This window comes from Lissotriton vulgaris, unplaced genomic scaffold (genome assembly GCF_964263255.1).
Source record: "Lissotriton vulgaris unplaced genomic scaffold, aLisVul1.2 SCAFFOLD_2822, whole genome shotgun sequence".
Taxonomy (NCBI): Eukaryota; Metazoa; Chordata; class Amphibia; order Caudata; family Salamandridae; genus Lissotriton; species Lissotriton vulgaris.
In genome coordinates, this window is record NW_028242765.1 from 292,339 (window position 1) to 311,306 (window position 18,968).

Here is an 18,968-nt window from a genome sequence, read left to right on the forward strand (position 1 = left end):
CCAAGCGAGTGCTGCCTTAGAAACTCCAGCGCGCAGAACTACTGACATTGCTCGTTCTCTTCGGCGGCGAAAAGATCTAACCAAGGTTCTCCCCACTGCTGAAAGAGACCTTGCGCCACCTCGGAGTGAAGACGTCATTCGCGATCCAACATGCACCTGCAGCTGAGTTTGTCCGCTCTGGCGTTCAGGGAACCCACCAAGTGTTGAACCACCAAGGAAATGCCTTGACGTTCCAGCCACGTCCAGAGACGCAGAGCCTCCTGACATAGGGTCCACGACCCCACCCCGCCCTGCTTGTTGCAGTACCAGATGGCGGAGGTTTGTCGGTGAACACCTGCACTACTCTCCCCTTGACAGAGGGAAGGAATGCTTTCACTGCAAGTTGGATCGCCCTGAGTTCCAAAAGGTTGATATGGAGCTTGGACTCCGGAGACCAGTGGCCTCTAATCTCCGCCTCTCCCATGTGGCCGCCCCATCCCAGGAGGGACGCGTCCGTCACCAGTGTGTGCTCCGGTTGGGGAAGGAAGAGGGATCTGCCGCTGACTCAATGCTGGTCCGTGAGCCACCACTGCAAGTCCTGTGCAGTGTCCTCCGAGATCTGGACGTAGTCGAACAGGTTTCCTCTATGCTGCGTACACTGGAACTTCATATCCCACTGCAGAACCCGCATATGCCATATGGCATGACTGACCAGCAGGATGCAGGAGGCCATAAGGCCCAGCAGTCTCAGGGTCTTCCTGACCAAAACCCAAGACCAGGGCCAAAAGATCGGAATCATAGGCCGAATGTCCCGGACTCGCTGTTCGGGAGGATAAACCCGAAACTGCGCCGTATCCAGAACCGCTCTGATTAAGAGGAGCTTCTGAGAGGGAATCAGGTGCGACTTCGGCACATTGATGGAAAACCCCAGCCAATGCAGGAGGTCAGCCGTAGTTTGGAGGTGGGAGACGAATGCCTGGGGCGAGCCCTCCTTCAACAGCCAGTCGTCGAGATAGGGGAAGACTGAGACCCCTGATCTGTGCAGATGAGTTGCGACCACCGCCACCACTTTCATGAACACCCGAGGGGCGCTGGTAAGGCCGAAAGGGAGCACAGTGAACTGAAAGTGCTCGGGCCCACAGTGAAGTGTAGGTAACGTTGGTGGGCTGGCAGGATGAGGATATGAAAATAAGCATCCTTCAAGTCCAACGCTACCAGCCAGTCTTGCGGGTCTAGGGCAGACAAGACCTGAGCAAGCGTGAGCATCTTGAAACTCTCCTCCCGGAGGAAACAATTGAAGTTCCGGAGGTCTAAGATAGGATGAAACCTTTGTCCTTGCGTCGAAACGCGCTCGATGGCCCCCTTGGCCAAGAGGGCCGCAAATTCCTGCTGGAGAAGTGCCAAGTGATCCCCCGACATGCGATGGTACTGGGGTTGCATGGCCAGAGGGGTAGACTCGAAGCGGAGGGAGTAGCCCCTGCGGACTAACTGCAGAACCCACCTGGCTGAAGTGATGGTGCGCCAGTGGGGGAGGTGACGGCGAATCCTGCCACCCACTAGCGTCTGGCTAGCCTGAAACAACGGGCGAGGAAGGTTTTGAGGCGGTAGTGGCAGGGGCGGTGGTGTACTGACCCGTCCACTGGCCTCGGGACCCACCAAGACTTGCCCCACGGCCACGGCTGCGCTGAGACTGTGGCTAAACAGGCCTGCGGGTCTGAAAGGTACGCGTTTGGCCCCCTCAACGCTGACATCAAAAGGAGAGAAAAGCTGACCCGAGGGAGTGGGCGTGGCGGCAAGACCCAAGGACTGGGCCATAGCCCGAGAGTCCTTAAAGCATTCCAGGGTGATATCCACCTGGTCACCAAAGAGGAGTTTGCCATCAAACGGTATGTCAAACAAAGTATTCTGAACATCCCTGGAAAAGCCAATTGTTCTGAGCCAAGCGTAACGGCGTGGCGCCACCGTTGAGGAAGGCGCCCTGCCGAGGGAATAGGTTGTGTCAAGCCCACAAGGGATAGTAAATTTAGCAGCGTCTCTCCCCTCGGTAAAAGCCTGGGAGAGTAGCACCCGAGCTTCCACAGGGCACTAAGGCAGCACCTGTGCCACAGTGTCCCACACAGAATGGGAATAGCGGCCCAACAGGCTTGAAGTATTCACCGCCCAGAACTGGCAGAAGTGAAAATCTTTTTCCCAAACTGCTCCAGTTTCTTAGATTCCTTGTCTGAAGGAGTAGAAAGGAATGCGCTTGGCGAGGCAGAGGCCTGGACAACCAGACTCTGAGGTGACGAGTGTTGTGTGAGAAAGCTGGGGGCGCCCGGCGCTGGCCGTGAGCCACACCCTTATCCACAGGAGCCCCAGTGTTGGGTTTGTTCCAGGTGCTTATCAGGAAGTCAGTAAGTGCGTTGTTGAAGGGCAGCAGCGGCTCCGCAGGGGACGACGCTGGCTGCAGCACCTCAGTCAGGAGATTGGTTTTGATAGGCACATAAGGGAGCTCAAGGTTAAGAGCCTTTGCCGCCCTACGCAACACCACAGAAAAAGTGTACAATGTACCAGGGTGTGGAGAGAAATCCAGATCCACTGGACCTTCCATATTACCCTCCACTCCGGCTCACCCTCGCTTTGAGCTGCGAGAGAGGCGTTAGACCCCTCCCAGTACTCTCCTTCATCCACCGGTTGTGGAAGAGGCAGCTAAGGACGAGGTGCCCGGGGAAAAGATACCAACTCTCCAACAAGAAAAGGAATTTGGGGGTAATGAACCAATCCTGGTTCGGCATTGTATCCGGCGCGGGACCAGCGCCGGAGCCGGCGGTGGCACGGAGGCCAGAGCTAGCAGTGCCACAGGGTATCTTGCCCGGCGTAGCACTGGGCAGAACCACCCAACGGGTCCATGGGGCCCGTAGGCACTCCGGAAGGACCCGATGAGCCAAGCAAACGGTTCATGGTCGACAGGAAGGCCTGTATTTTGTCCGGAGTCACGTGCGGTACTGGAAAGGGCGGGTAGGCTGCAGGCAATAAAGGAGGCTCCATCAGAGCCACAGGGGAGTGACCGCCCGCCCCCTCCCATGACCGGTGAGGGGTAGACGAAGAGCGACGCTGCTTCTTCGACTTTTTATGGCGTCGTGACTTACCTGTCCCTGATTCCGGTGAGCGATGGGGTCGGTCCCGCGACCGGTCCCTCGACCCACCATGGGAGCGGGACTTTGATCGGCGCGGAACCGACAGCCGGACCGCCAACAACTTTCGGGAATGCTTCCGCAAAGCTTTTGGCACCATGGCCCGGCAATCGGGGCACGCCTTGGGGTCATGGGCGTGCCCCAAGCAGAAGAGACACATTGTGAGGGTCCGCTACCAACATGTTCCGACGGTAGGCCCTACAGGACTTAAACCTGGGCATCCCTACTGCACCAGAAGTTGAGTACTCGACAAGATAAGAGAAACAAGTTCTCAGAATCCAAGTTAAAGTTATTAACTAGGAGTACCACTTTCTCTCAGGTCTGCGCTTGCTGGCGCGGGAAAAAAAAGAACTGACATCAGCGCGCTTGGACGCGTCTAAGTAGCTCCGACGACTTCATCTTGGAGTCTACGACGCCAGCGATGTACTCTGAGCCGCACGGTGACGCCTACCTACGCGCAGGGGTACTGCTAGCGTAAACTTTCCGGATCCAGTCTGACACCTGGGGATATTCTAAGGTAAGGAATCTATCACTAACGTGTCTTTTTCAAATATTTATTTTGCCTATTTTCGCTCATTTCTGACCTCTCTGCTTGTTTCGGACCTTTATTTTGCCTTTTTCTGCTCATTTCTGACTCTTTCAGCTAGTTGCTAACATTTATTCTGCCTCATTCTGACAGTTTTTCACGTTTATTCTGCCTCTTTCTGCTCGTTGCTGACCTTTATTCTGCCCTTGCTGGTCATTTCTGACCTTTATTCTGCCTTTTTCTGACCTTTATTCTGCCTCTTGCTGCTCGATTCTCACCTTTATTTTGCCACTTCCTGCACGTTTCTGACCTTAATTTTGCCTCTCTCCGCTTGTTTCCAACTTAAATTCTGCCTCTTTCTGCTCCCTTCTGACTTTCCCTCAGGACGAGCCTCTAGGCCCCCACAGTCCTAGCCGGCTCCTGCCACCACATCCCCAGAGTCAAATTAAAACTGGCGGTTGCCAGTAGGTGGTTATAGTTAGGATCTAGTTTCCATACAATATGAGCTTTTTTTCTTTTGACAATATCTTTGGCGCTGTTTGACGAATCTTCGCAAAATGTTCAAAACTAATGGGTCACGTCAGCTGCTGTCTTGAACATTTTGGAGTGATCTGTCACGCAGGGGCCGAGAAAAAGGGGGGGGGGGCCCAAAACACTTTTCTCAATGATGATCCCCATAGGAACTTTAGACACAGCTACAGCCCGAACTGCTGAACGGAATTACGTCAAATTTGAAAAAAAGGAAGCTCTTGGTCTAGAAAGCACTCCTTTTGTTAAATGGTGTAAATTCATTCAGTAGCTTCTGAGAAATTTAAGGATTTCCCAGATATACATCTGCGGCCACAGTGGATCCGCAAACCCTCTCGATTTTGTGCTTGAGATCTGATTGGCTGTCAACACTTCAAATAAGAGGTGTTGCCAGCCATCTTATGACTCGGTTGAACTGAGTCACAAGAAGAAAGATTGAAAAAAGAAAAAAGTGTAGGGTAGAAAAACCATGACCCCCTAGGCCTGTTCAGGGGGTCCAACAGAGACCCAAAGGGACAGAAAAGCATTTTTTTTTTTAAAGAAAGTCGGTGGGATTGGCAGTGGATTCACGAATCCGGCTGAAGAAAAAAAAAACAGGCTTCAGTGCTTTGTTTGCTTGGGGCCCCTGGGTGGGCAAGGTCCCGGGGGCTATGAAAAATAGATTTGTGGGAGCTTAGCGGGGCCCTGGGGACCACCAGCTCCCCGAGGCTAAGAATTTGGGAATATTGGGGGGCACGTAGCCCCCCGCAGCACTGGGGACTGCCACCTCCAAGGGGCTACTTGTACAAAAATGCATGGGGGGCTCCATCCCCCCTCCCCCAAGCAGCCCCGGGGACTACCACCTCCCCGGGGTAATGTTAAAAAGGTGTTTGGGGGCTCAGCGCCCCCACACAGACCAGGAGACCACCACCTCCCCAGGGCTATATTTAAAAGATGGGAGGGGTGCCCAGCACAGGTACACTGCAGTTTGCTATGGCGGTCTTCTCCCGCCAAGCCATTGCAAATACTGTTTGCTTCAATGTTTGCAGCGTTCTCTGCCCAAAAGCAATGCCAGCTCCAGCAGGTGGCGAGGAGCTGGCAGGGACCGCGGGGCCTTGAAGCTTCCCCCGCAGTCCCCAAAGACATGTAAGAAAATGTATGCATTTTAGTGATTTCACAGTGCAACATCGGTCACCATCAATCTGAAGTCCATAAGAGGTCAGACATTGGTACCAGAACTGAGGTTTCTGTTTGTGCCGAAGGACTCTGAACTCAAGGTGGACTTGAAGGGGTAGAGGAACCTACACGAAGGGTTCCGTTTCTTTTGATGCTCAACAATATGCTCAACAATATACAACTTCTTCTCCCTATCCCAGATCCCCTTAGGATGCACAAATGGTGCACTTGTCACACAACTTTGATCCGTTTCGCAAGCCCAAACACCAGAGACATAAGTCATGAGGGCCTGTGACCAACATCTGTTTTATGCAGTCACAGCATGGCATGAAGCCAGTTGTTTTTGAAGGGGACAAAGTTCCATGGCACACTGGTTCTTGATTTTTAGATATCATCAAAGGGCCAACAAATGTGGGAATGGATCTGCATGGGAAGGCACAGAATGAAAGGGACCGATTTTAACATGCAGACGGGGCGCAGTAATGCGCCTCCCCTCCATTATTGCCGGTGTGGTATGGAACCAACGCAGAGAAGTACAATGCCACATAGTGGTGTGCATGACCACAGCTGAAAAACTTTCGGATTAATTCTGAAGCCTGGTGAATGTTCTAAAGGTGAGGAATCCACAGTTCTCAATATCCATCAGAAGGTGCAGGTGTTAAGCTCCACATCTAAAGTCTTACGCGCTCTGAGATTACCTGCGGATGAGGAGCAAAGAAATGTTGTCACCATATTTATGGGGTGATTTAACATTTATTTTGTGGCATCGGTTTGGATCAAATAACTCCGTCTTATACCTTGAAGGCTGGACTTATGGACCATGCCGCAAAGGTTTTCAGTTACACTTGTCTTGCACTGTAGACAGTGAGCTAATTTATCACTTACAGACTCATCTGCAATGCTGATTTTAGAACAGCAGTATCGTTTTATATTTTTCTAATCTGCCTGCATTTTTTACAATAAGTCTAGGTGAGCGTGAGATCAGTCACTCCATCCTTGCTCTTGCTTCAGGGCTAACAGATTGAACCATGAACCTTGTGGGAAATTACCAGCAGCTGGCAAATTGATAGACTCTCACATAAGACTACAGAGAAAGAACATGGTGTAGTGGTATACTAAGAGTCTTAGTCAGATTTTTAAGACAGGATACTCAGTCAAAATATGCAGTCTGCCATATTACAAGTTCCATAGGCTATAAAGTACTTGTAATCCAACAGAGGGACATCCGCCAAGTTTGTGACATAGTAACCTACTTATTAAACTCTAAATAAAAGTCTAAGTCATTAGCAGGAAGATGTACTTAGGCACTGAAATATAATTTTGAATTCATGTAAACAAACTAGATTTAAGAATTAAGTGGGGGTCCAAATATGGTTCAGAGTCAAGTTTAAGATAAGCACCAAGGGCTACGTTTGGAAGATCATATTTCTCCAAAGCACCTGCAAAAGAGTCTTCTTAATAATTAAGGTAACATTATTTTTATTAAGCTACAAGGACAGAAAGCGGTCAGATAAATGAGTAATGAAAAGACTAGAGTGGTTAGTGTTTTTGAACACATGAATCTTGAGGATTTTTCTGAAGGACACTAGTTGTGAGTTAAATGAGATGGCACCATATTCGCATATAGAAATCTACATGTGTCCCATAAGCACTAAAGGTACTACTGAGGAGTTTCCATTCTCAATCAACATTAATCACTTTATCGTAGTTTCATTCCACCCGTCTTAATAACCAAATTGTTCCAGTTTTCTTGAATCATTCATTTTATTAGTGTTTCGTTTCCAGTGTGACCAAATTCTAGGTGGGTAATCCCATCATTAACAGATGGCTTTGCAATCCTGTGCCCCTATGATTCCCAATGCATTTCATGCCTGTCGTCAGGGGGAAGGTGTACCCAACAGATAGGCTTCAAGTTATCTCCTCAAACTCCAGCGTCCAAACACTTATCAGTACCAGAAGTAGTGTTTAAGGGAACACAAGTAGTTTTCTATACCTGCACATGGCATTTGACTTCGCATCACCCATGAGCGGAGGAGGGTGATAGTCACAGGAATACTAACTAGTGGCGTTTTAATTAATAATTTATAAACGGGAGCACACTGATGAATGCACATGTTGTCTTCTAATTGTGAAGTGCAATGGCATCCGGGATTTGATTCCACTGTCTGGGCCGGACAGACGAAGGCTTGATAATAGGTTTGTCTCTTCTTGGTTTTAGGGATCCACTGGTCCAGAGCTATAATGTCATCTAATATGATGATCAGACAAAGCATACGAGTTTCCCTGTCCAGCAGTTTCTTTGGCTGGGTTTCCTGAAGAAAGGCATCTAAGCTTATTTTGCTTTTTCATTAAATTTCAAATGGGATAACACATACTTTAATATCCAAAGTGAAAACGTGAGCTCACTAAAACAGTAAACTTAAAAAGTCATTATTAACAATTATCTATTTTAATCTCTTTTTAATCCTAAAAACGCCAAGCATAAGGTCCTTCTTTGGACACAGTTTGTCTCTAGGCCGTTAATTCAACACACCCATGCTGTTCCCCTCCTGGACTCGGATTTATGGTACAAGAGACCTCACCCCTGATAGAATAAAGAGAGCAACTCGCAGGGCTGCATGGCGGCCCTGACTAACACTAAACAGATGTCAATGAAGCACTCACACTACAATATCTTTCTGGTCCTTGTTCAGAAAAGTCCAATTCAGTTATGGATGATGATGATTTATTTATTTAATTCATAGATGAGTTATATGTTAGGTTCCAATGAGCAGCAGACGACACTTGTTTCATCCACCTGGACTTTTCAAGGCTAGAAATATGTCCAATTACTATGATGTCAGGCGCAAATCATCCGCTGTATGTATTTGAGACACAAAGCGTGTGCAATGATCCTCAGTAGTTTCCAGAAATAGCCCCAAATCTGTTTGAATCAGACTTTTCTAAACAAGGACCAGAAAGATATTGCAGTGTGTGCGCTTCAGTGACATTGTCTGTTGCTGCAGGCATTATATAACATCAGGTAGGACAAGTGCTGGAAGAATGAAGTCCCAGATCTTAGTCAAGACACTCCCTTTTAGGATAATCCTTTGATGTTACCATAACATTTAAAACTATTTATTTGGGACTAATTATGCCTCAAGTTCAGAGGAGAGTACCAACTTGTACATATTTATTACATGTCTAACATCTCACAATGATTAGTGTTAGATACTTTCCAGAGTTAGCCTAATTGGGTAAATTACCTTGCATCAGTGCACAAACAAATTATTTTTGTTTGTGTAAAATGCATATCCAACATTTTGTAAAAATTTACATTTTTAAATTGTATATTGTTGCATGAAAGCTGATCACTTGAAATTGGCTTGTGTATAGTAAACCGCTAAAAATGTACAGTTGCTTGACTGTGTTTAATGCTAAATGTGCACCACTGATAAATTAAGTAGAAATTTAAAATCCTCGTCTTTTTTATTCATTGTTCCATAACGATAATACCTGGGAGAGCAGTAAACCTTTTCTGGGCTACCACTACTTACCAGGAGATGAGGGGAACCGCCCAACAGTACTCACTATATACTTATTATGTAAAAGGAATTGATAAAAAAAAGTGTTGCATTAAAAATACTAGGACCTGGTGCACAAATTCTGGTTGATACTTAAATTTGGATGGTGCATTAGTCTTTCAGCTTGTATTTGATCCTGCTCCATTTCGTTTTGTGTTGCAGTGTGGTAAAACATTATTATGCAGTGAATAAATACATAAGTAAATAAATAAAAAGTAAGGTTTATGAATTGGGTGTGAATCACAACAGACATTTCCAAATTGTTTTACGATTAGGATGCCAAAGCAAACATGTATGGAAGTAATGTCAGAAACAGATGTGAAAAAGGGAAACACTTTGGAGTTTCAGTCATCATAGTGATGTCTTTAGTAATGTTCCTTACCACATGTGCATGTGTTGGAGCGGAGATACATTTTTTTCAGGCTAGCATAAACATTATTTAAACTTTTTTGATTTACCTTCTATCTTTGAAGTTCGCTTAATTTTCACTGTATTTTTTCTATCATCTGTTGCAGATTCAGCTTCGAAATTAACATGGTAAGTTCTGTTACCATTCTGGACCGTAACAGTGCCTACATTTTCCATAAATGCCTTCTCAAGCTGCAGATTTGCCGGTTTATGAAAAGCAACAAATGTCCTTCCGTTGTCATATTGCCACTCTACAATGTTGCTCACAAGTTCCTCTTGTCGTTTTTGTCCCGCTTCCTTACTAATCTTTTTTATCATATTTTGTATTTCCATGCAGGCGGTCATAACGTCCCTGGTGAGACCACTAACTTGAACAGAGGCATTATCCTGCTTGCATTTTACTTGTATCCGGATCTGCAAACTGTTCTGAAGTTCAGTCAATTCTTGGTGCTCCTTCTCTTCGAATTCTGCAATCCACTCATCTCTGATAGTGCTGTCACAATACTCATTTGTGATTAATTCTTCAATCCAAGATGCAGTGTCTTTCACATTTTGGGGGTTTTCACCACAAATCTGGAAGATTGCTGGCTCGATTTTATCTTCGAATACAAAACTAGAGCTTTTCTTTGTCTCAGAGGGTCGTTTGGTGCTGAAGATTGATGCTACTGCAGCTGCTGCGGTTGCTGCAAAAGAAAAATAAACATTTCTTGAAACAACCAAGATATGTATTTAGACACGAAGTACAAACACTGGGTCAAATCATTTTAAAAAAGTAACAACATGCTACGTACATAGTTTAAAAGCTGGACATCTCTTATAAAATGAAAGACTTGAAAATATAATGACATTTATTTGTTAAATTACTCTCTGTTAGAAACAGGGTCGTGGGGTAGGAGCCCTTGTCAAGCAGCAGCCACAATCCTAGAAAGGGTAAGAAGCAAGCAAACCCTAAATTAACTTTTGCCCACCCTCTGGTGGCTTGGCACATAGCAGTCAAGCTTAACTTTGGAGGGAAAAGCCAAATGAACATGAGAATGGGCAATGTAAGATAACCAGAGGGAAAAAAAGGAGTGAAGGAACAGTCAGAGTAGAGGGATACAGACCAGTTCCTGGAACAAAAGGAAATAGGAATTGGATTGCATTTGACATATGTAGATGTGTCTATTATCAATCTGACTAACAAAACATGGAGTACTGCTATGCTTTTGCCCAGGGACGAGTGGGGATGTATGTGCTTTAAACATTTACAGCTTTCTAAACTGACTTGTTTAAATCAGTAAACCCTCTAGTTATTAAATGACATGACATTATTGGAGAGGATATTTTGCATAACAAGTTGACAATTCAGGGAGTTTATGATAGTGACATTAGTATCTATGACTGACTTTGAAGGGGACCTCGTGACGTTCCCCAAGGTCTTTGAGGATTTGGCTGACAGGACACAGAGTCCAGCCTAGACAGTGGCGTCTAGAGTAAGTCTATGTGGACTCTGTAATAAACAAGTGGCGGTAACTTGGAAGTGTTCCACAAATTGGTATGTGGAGATCATAGCTCGCTTCCTTAACTATAGGGATAGAGACACGGTTCTGAGACTCGCCCGGGAAATGCGGCAAGTGAGATATGAAAACACCACACTGGCCTTTTATCCAGACCTCACACAAAATGTACAAGAGGCGCGACGCAAGTATGCAGTTGTTAAGAAAAAACTGATTGCGCAGGACATTCAGTATGCCATGCTCTACCCGGCGAAACTCAAGATCACACATCTGGGAAGGCAGCACTTCTTCACCACTCCACGCAGGCAGAAGACTACCTTAAGAGACACCGTCGAGCTACATCCCGAGAGGCGGAGGAACGACGCTGCTCTAGATCCATATCGCCGACATCAAATCAGGACTGAGTGACAATGCTTATGTTCCCACTGCCGACGGCTGGACCAGGTGGCCAAGCCGAACTGCCTCCGAGATGTATAATGACTACATTCCCATTTTTCTTTGTTCCACCTATATGATTGACTGCCTCCTATTACTTCGTCAAGTGCCCGTACGCTCACCCCCGTCCTGCTGCAATGGCCGGCTCACGGAGCATGGCTGTAGGCGGGTGATAAAAGGGAGGTGAGATGGCATGTCGTGGGCCCCTGCTGCCTCCACATACGAGGGCATACCCCCAGACTTTCCTCTAGAAAGAGGGAGGACACTGTAGACTGTTGTGGGTTTCTTACTTGAGGGAGGGACTTGCATACCCGACAGGTTGGGGATGTCGGCATGGGAGGGAACAGGGTGGATATGGGGAGATTGGGACTTGAAATGGCAAAGACTGAACAAACTAGCATTAACACATGCAGTTTCTGAAGAACTGAGTACTGGGGGTGGGGGGGGGGGCGGGTCTCACAACTGGCAAGTTGGGGATGCCAGAGAGGGAGGCACCCAGCGAGTTGGGGGAACCGGGAGGGGAGGGAATTACTCTTGTCCTACCTACTGAATTGCTTAATACCGAGGAAAACCCGACTGCATAGCATTATATAAGAACTATCGCACAGCGACATGGGAACGGCAGGTGACACTCAAGCAATTAAACACATTAAAGTAGCGTCGTGGAATGTCCGCGGCCTTAACGACCCCAGAAAACGAAGGCAAACGCTAGGCTACCTAGACAGACACGGCGTGACGGTGGCCCTCCTGCAAGAAACGCACCTGGCACCCGGGAGCACCCCTCCTTTTGCCTCTCGATGGGCATCATACCGCGGATTCGCCTCTTACTCCACTTATTCTAGGGGAGTGGCCATTCTAATCAAACGGGGGGTAGAATTCATACCGCAAGGAACGGATTCTGATGCCGAGGGCAGATTCTGCATAGTATGGGGCGACTACATTCACACACGTCCTCTTTGCAAATTGTCACGGCCCAAACACTGATGATCCTCATGCCCTGCTTTCCTTATGGGGTAAGATAAAGACGCTGGACATCGCTTATGTTATTATAGGAGGTGACTTCAACACGGCTTTACGTCCCCAGGCGGATAGGTCACATCCTCTCTCTACGCATTACACAATCACACAACGAACGCTGAGCGACATGGTGGGAGATCACTGCTTGCTAGACGCCTGGAGACACAAACACCCCACACCAGCCAGGGTACTCACTACTCAGTGGTCCACTCCACCTGGGCGTGACTAGATTATGTCTTCCTATCGATGGGAATTGCACACTGGCTGACACAAGCGTCTCACTTGGCCAGCACGTTCTCGGACCACTCCCCAGTGCTCGTTGACCTTCAAATCCCTGTAGACTGCTCCCCATATTTGAGTTGGCGGCTCAATCCTGCCCACCTCGGCGACACTGTATTTAAGACAGAGCTTGAACAGGACATTAGGGATTTTTTTAACGCAATCTGACATCCGTGTCCAGTGTTACGACAGTTTGGGAGGCCTTCAAAGTTACCGTCACCGGCTGGTGCCTCGCCAAAGGAGGGGGGATCCTCAAAGCACTTCGGGGGATCTTCGAAAGCTCGAATCGGACTTACACACATTGGAACGGACACTGGAGCAGACCCCACACGATCAGACGGCTAGGGCCCACATGAGGAACAAACTGACTGAATACGAAACGGTGGCAGACAGAGAATGTACATTTCGCGGGAAGCCACACACAGCGCGCATTTACGGGGAGGGAGACCGTCCAGGGATGGCGCTGGCGAATGCTATTAAACCCCCAAGGTTCGCAAACTACGTTGCTGAACTTCAGGATGCACAGGGAACCGTGTTTCGGACCCTCCCGGACCAACTTCGCATCCTCACAGATCACTACAATACGCTTTACATCTCCCAAAGGGGGATGCGGATGGACCTAGACGCCTACCTGGGAGACACTGCGATAGCCTGGCTGGGACCCCCGCAACAAAAGTTCCTACATTTGGAACTAGAACTGGACGAAATAACAGAAGCCATCATGACATCAAAATCCGGCCGTGCGTTTCGATCGAGTTTTACAAAGCCTTTGCCCCCTTACTAGCTCCCATCCTGAAAAGAGTATTCTACGCAGCGCTGGAGGAAGGGACCCTGCCCCACACAATGCGTGAAGCTCTAATAACCTCCTTACTAAAACCTGGCAAACCCCTGCGCAATGCGACTCATACCGCCCTCTGTCTCTGCTCAATTGCGATACTAAAATTTTAGCAAAGGTCCTCGCTATGCGCCTCAACCTCCTGATGGAACGCCTGGTCTTACCGGATCAGGCTGGGTTTGTCCCTAACCGCGCAACATCACACAACTTGCGCACGTTACAGACGGTGCTACAGGATATAGACCCCAACTGCGAGGCGGCCGCAATTTTCCTAGACGCCACCAAGGCGTTCGACTCGTTAGAGTGGGACTATTTACTAGGCATTATGGAGCGCATGGGGATGCCATTTAGCTTTTTAGATTGGGTGCGATTACTCTACTGCCAACTGACAGCAGTAGTGTTGCTAAATGGATCCAGATCTCCCCCTTTTAGCATCAATAGAGGGACTCGCCAGTGATGCCCGCTGTCCACGATACTTTTCGCGCTGGCCATTGAGCCCTTGGCAGCAAAACTAAGGCAGCATCACAACCACCGAGCATTGATTTACCCGGCCAGGCAGCTACTTATCTCACTCTATGCGGATGACATGACGCTTTACGTCAATAAGCCGCAGGAGAATCTCAATCCACTACTGCACGAAATTTGGCTGTATTGCCGGGATACAAATCAACTGGGGCAAATCCGCTGTGTTCCCCTTAACTGACAAAACACAGTCGCACCAATTAGACTACCCACTCGTCTGGGAAGCAGAGGAGTTGAAATACTTAGGCATTCGTATCACTAGACGAAGAGACACCCAGATCCGGGACAACTACGGGACCGCCCTAGACAAAATCACCGATAACATCACCAAATGGATACACCTCCCACTCTCGATGGCCAGTCGCATCTCCCTCATAAAAATGGTACTACTACCCAAACTTTTATATTTATTTACTAACATTCCATATAGCCCGGGCCGGCATTTCTTCGCCGCCCTTAGAACCCAATTAACGTGACAAATTTGGGGGGTGGGGGCCAAAACAGGCGAGAATCAGCCTTGCCACGTTGATGCTACCGTATCACCAGGGGGACTTTGAAGTCCCTCATTTTGAGCGGTACTACGATTTCGAACAGGGCCACTTCGCTGCCTATTGGTTTCATCCGCCGCCTTATATGGCACACCTGGCAGTAGAGGACGGCTTTATAAGGCCTGTACACGCACCCGGGTACATCTTCACGAACGTAGGGAAGAGAGAACAAGACCCATCCACGGTTGACTGCAAGGCAGCTGCATGGAAACGCCTCGCTAGTGCCATGGGATGCCAATTCATGTATTCGCCACGGATGACTCTGATGAATGACCCCCGTTTACAAGTCACCTGTGAGGAGATCTGTCGCAAGATGTTGACTAAACTCACATACTGCACTTGGGGAGATCTGTATGTCCTCGGACAATTCCGCACAATACACCAATTCTTTGGAGAACATACACCCACAATTATGGACACCTTCCTATACACCAGACTCCGACAAAGCGTCCGCGCGATCACCCCCAGCTTCCCGGATGAACCAGATACCCTTGCACCTCTCTACGCACTCTTACAAACAAAAAAGATGCTCCGCAACACAAAGTCTCATTACTCTACAAGCATGAGCAGAACGCACCACTAAACACCACACTACAGGCGCGCACCGATTGGGATGGAGATCTTGACACACCACTGACGGATGAGCAATGGGAGGCTAGCTGCACACACACAAAGGCTGTCATGGGAAATTCTAGGTAGAGGCTAGTTCACTTCAAATTCCTCCACGTCTATACTACACCCCTGCTAAACTGTACAAGTTCCATCTCCGAGATAATGACTGCTGCAACCGCTGTGGGAGGGAGGGAGCGGATTTTTTCCACCTGGCATGGACCTGCCCCAGAGTGGCCCAATGTTGGGCTGAGGTCTTCGCGGGTTTGTCGGATATGTTGGGGTTGAGCTAACACTGTGCCCACTGATGGCACTCTTGGGCCTCTCACGCAACACTTTGCTCAAACACAAAAGTTTCTGGCACTTGGCCTTCTCCTGGCTAAAAGCCAAGTGGCGTGCAGGTGGGGTAGGGGGCGTGCCCCTAAATTCAAGGTGTGGGTCTCCACCATGACAAAGTGGCAGGACCAACTGCACACATATACACACCCAAAAGATGTATGGGGGCCGCTCACATCCTATCTTTCAAGACAGCAGGAACATGACAAAGAGGAGCCGGGGGAGGCCGAGGGCACACACATGCGGGGGAACGCGGAGCCTGACGCGTGCACAATCACAATTTGGGACAGACGCATGTGGCCTGCTTACACAGAGACGATCACCTCACACACTGCAGCAGACGGGAATAGATGGGAGTGACAAACAAGCTAACATGAGACACGACGATACCACGTAGATGTAGACCCGACTATTACTACATTGTATTGCCTTTCACATTGTCACACATGTCGCATGGCTATCAGTTGCATTGACAAGAGCTGCCATAGGACCTCGGTATGATGCAAGTATCATTGTAAGGGGAGGGGAATTGTGATTTTGATGGGAAGGTGCCTTAATGCATACGTACCTATCCATCATTGTATTGGTCACAATATTGCACTGATGTACCGTACCCTCTTCTTATTTTTCTAATAAAGGTTTTGGAAAAAAAAAAAAGAGTATGGAAATTTGTTATAGAATGTTTTTGAGCTATCTTTTGGTGGCGTTGGACAATGTTCCCATTGATTGAACTTATAAATATTCCTAGAGTTTGCAGATTTGTGCAAGTAATGATGACCAGAAAGATTATAACAATACATTTGTGCATAATCTGATGAACCTTCTAAGTATTCATGTTTTGTGAATTTAGCAGACATCTTTAAATCTGACATCATATTTTTCTTTTGATAATCAACTTTATTAGGCATATAAGACAACAAAAAGTCCATTAAGAGCAGCTCACAAATCAACAGAGACAGAGGTACATAGGCTCCGACACATACAGATGGGATCAGTCCACTCCAGTCCAATAATTCCTCTAGAGCGATAATGGTAGTGCCCCATAGGGCGTACAGTATATCCTGGCCTATGGTGGGATCTCGTTAAACCATTTCCCCCATATTTTGAGGAACATCTCTGGACATCCTCTGGATTCAAACACGCCCTCCTCCTGGGTGCCACACCAGTCTACCCCCCTCCTCCACCCACCCACCGTGGGGGCATCAGGTCGGGACCATTGGCGCGCTATATCTCGTTTGGCTACAGCAACCGCCGTTCCCAGCAGGCGTTTATCCATTCTCGTCCTATTTAGGCCATCGAAGATCCCCAGCAGGAGCCTTAATGGGTCGTGAGGCACCTCCCATCCCAGGGTCTGTGTGAGTTCCCGTTCCACCCTCCTCCAGAACTTCAACCACTAGTGGGCTACATGGTAGAAGTCAGCAGGGGAGAAGCCACATCTCGGGCAATCCGGGGAAGGGCGAAGGCGGGCGAGAAATAGTCGATCCGGGGTGAGGTAAGCTGCGTGTAGAAAATATGTCTGGACTACGCGCAGTCTGGAGGACGTGGTCAGAGTGCGTCGAGCCATCAGAGCGTCCCTCCAATCTGCCTCATACAAGGGGCCCACCCACCCCTCTCATCGTGCACGGAGCTGGTCTAGGGACTCGGGCCGTTATTTACAAGGGACCGGTAGATACGGGAGACTCCCCGCTTGCCTAGGTTACCCATCATCAGCTGTGCTTCCAGTGGGCTAAACTCAGGGAGGGTGGTCAGTAAAGGGTGGTGCGTGTGGAGGGCGTGTCGCAGCTGCAGGTATCGGTAGTGTTGGGCATGGGGGAGGGCATAGCGCTGTTGCAGGTCGGCAAAGGTACGTATTTGATCTCCCACCCAGATATCTCCCAGGACCGACACCCCGATGAGGTCCCAGCGGCAAAACCCGGCCAAGGACGACACCTCCCGGAGCCAAGTACCGTGCCACAGCGGCGTCTGACGAGTGAGCTTGCAGTTCCACCCCGTTTGACGCAGGGCGGCGCGCCAGGCCAGGAGGACCGCTCTGGTGATGGGAGCCAACGTTTGTGGCACCGGGCTACCGTAGAGGAACGCCTGAATCCGAGGGAAGTCCATCTCTTCCAGTTCCACGCAGTACGCTGGGTCGGACCAGCCGCCCGCATACCAGTCGTGTATAACTACAAGCTTCGTGGCGAGGTAGTAGAGGTATAGGTAAGTCACCCTCAAGCCTCCGCCGAAGGAGGGAATGCGACTGTGTGCTAGGGAGATCCGCGCCCGTCCGCCGCCCCAAAGGTATAAAGCCCGTCGAGTTCGCAGAACCAGGAGCGGGGGAGGAGATTGGAGACGTTCTGCATGATGTATCGAAAGCTGGGGAGGACCATCATTTTGAACAACGCGCTGCCCCCAGGGGTTGAGGGGAAGGGCTTGCCACTTTTTAAGGACGACCTCATCCGAGTCATCAGGGGGGTGATGTTCAGTGCCCACTCCAACACCGGCAGGAGGGCCACCCATATCCCCAGGTACTTCACCGAGTGATGCCTGAGGGGAATGGTCGACTGCCAGTCGTAGCATTCCCGGGAAGGGTGCAGCGGAAGCAGGGTGGATTTGGCCGCATTGAGGTGAAGGCCAGAGACCCTCTCAAATTCTATGAGGATGTGCAGGCTTGGGGGCCAGAGATCGCCGGGTCTGCAAGGTATAGGAGCACGTCATCCGCGTAGAGGGCTATTTTGTCTACGTGACTTGTGTTCCAGGCCCAACCTCGGACAAGGGGGTCATGTCGGATGAGTGTCGCCAGTGGCTCCATCGCTAATGCGAAAAGGAGTGGGGAGAGAGGACACCCCTGTCGTGTACCTCTACAGATCGGGAATGCCTCCGAGAGCACCCCGTTGACCAGCACCCGGGCCCTAGGGTTGGCATAAAGGACCCCAATGTACCGGCGAAACAGCGGACCGAAGACCATCGTCTCCAGCACGTCCTGTAAGTCTGCCCACCCACCGTGTCGAAGGCCTTCTTGAAATCGAGGAAAAGGAGGGCCAAGTATGGGGTTAGCCGGGCACGGTGGGCCAAGGCGAGGTGGAGGTGGCGAATACAGTGGCGCGTGCCCCTAGCCGGCATGAAGCCGCACTGGTCCAGGAGGACCAGATCTTGCAGGTGAGGTTTGAGCCTCTGGGCCAGCATTGTGGCAAAGAGTTTGATTTCAGTATTGATCAGGGAAATGGGACGAAAGTCCACACAGTGTCTTGGGGATGACCACCATCGTAGCCAGATCCGATTCGGAGGGAAAGGATCTAGCGTCCACCACCTGTTGGAACAGGCTCAGCAGTTGGGGGGCTAGGATGTCCTGGAAGGTGGCATAGTACTCCTGCGGAAGCCCATCCGGGCCAGGTGTCCTATCGGAATGAAGGAGGGGGATAGCCTCACCGACTTCGTCGAGGGTGAAGGGCTTCTCCAGGGCCTCGGCAGCTTCAGGAGCAAGAGAAGGGAGACGGACTTCAGCACTACCCAAAAGGGCAGTCAGGGATTTGTCCACCGGTCGACGTGCATAAAGGCGAGAGTAGAATGCAGCAAAGGTGTC

At 49.2% G+C, this 18,968-nt stretch overlaps 1 protein-coding gene across 1 annotated transcript in view; it reads right to left on the reverse strand.

The window, feature by feature from the left end:
* The window catches only part of LOC147668850 (protein mono-ADP-ribosyltransferase PARP14-like), a 253,350-nt gene extending 243,337 nt beyond the window's left edge, over nucleotides 1-10,013 (reverse strand). The window contains exon 1 of the mRNA XM_086948398.1: nucleotides 9,383-10,013. Within this exon, the coding sequence (XP_086804524.1) occupies nucleotides 9,383-9,677 (295 nt within the window). The 5' untranslated portion in view covers nucleotides 9,678-10,013. The remainder of the gene's footprint in view (nucleotides 1-9,382) is intronic.
* Between the last annotated feature and the right edge of the window lie 8,955 nt (nucleotides 10,014-18,968).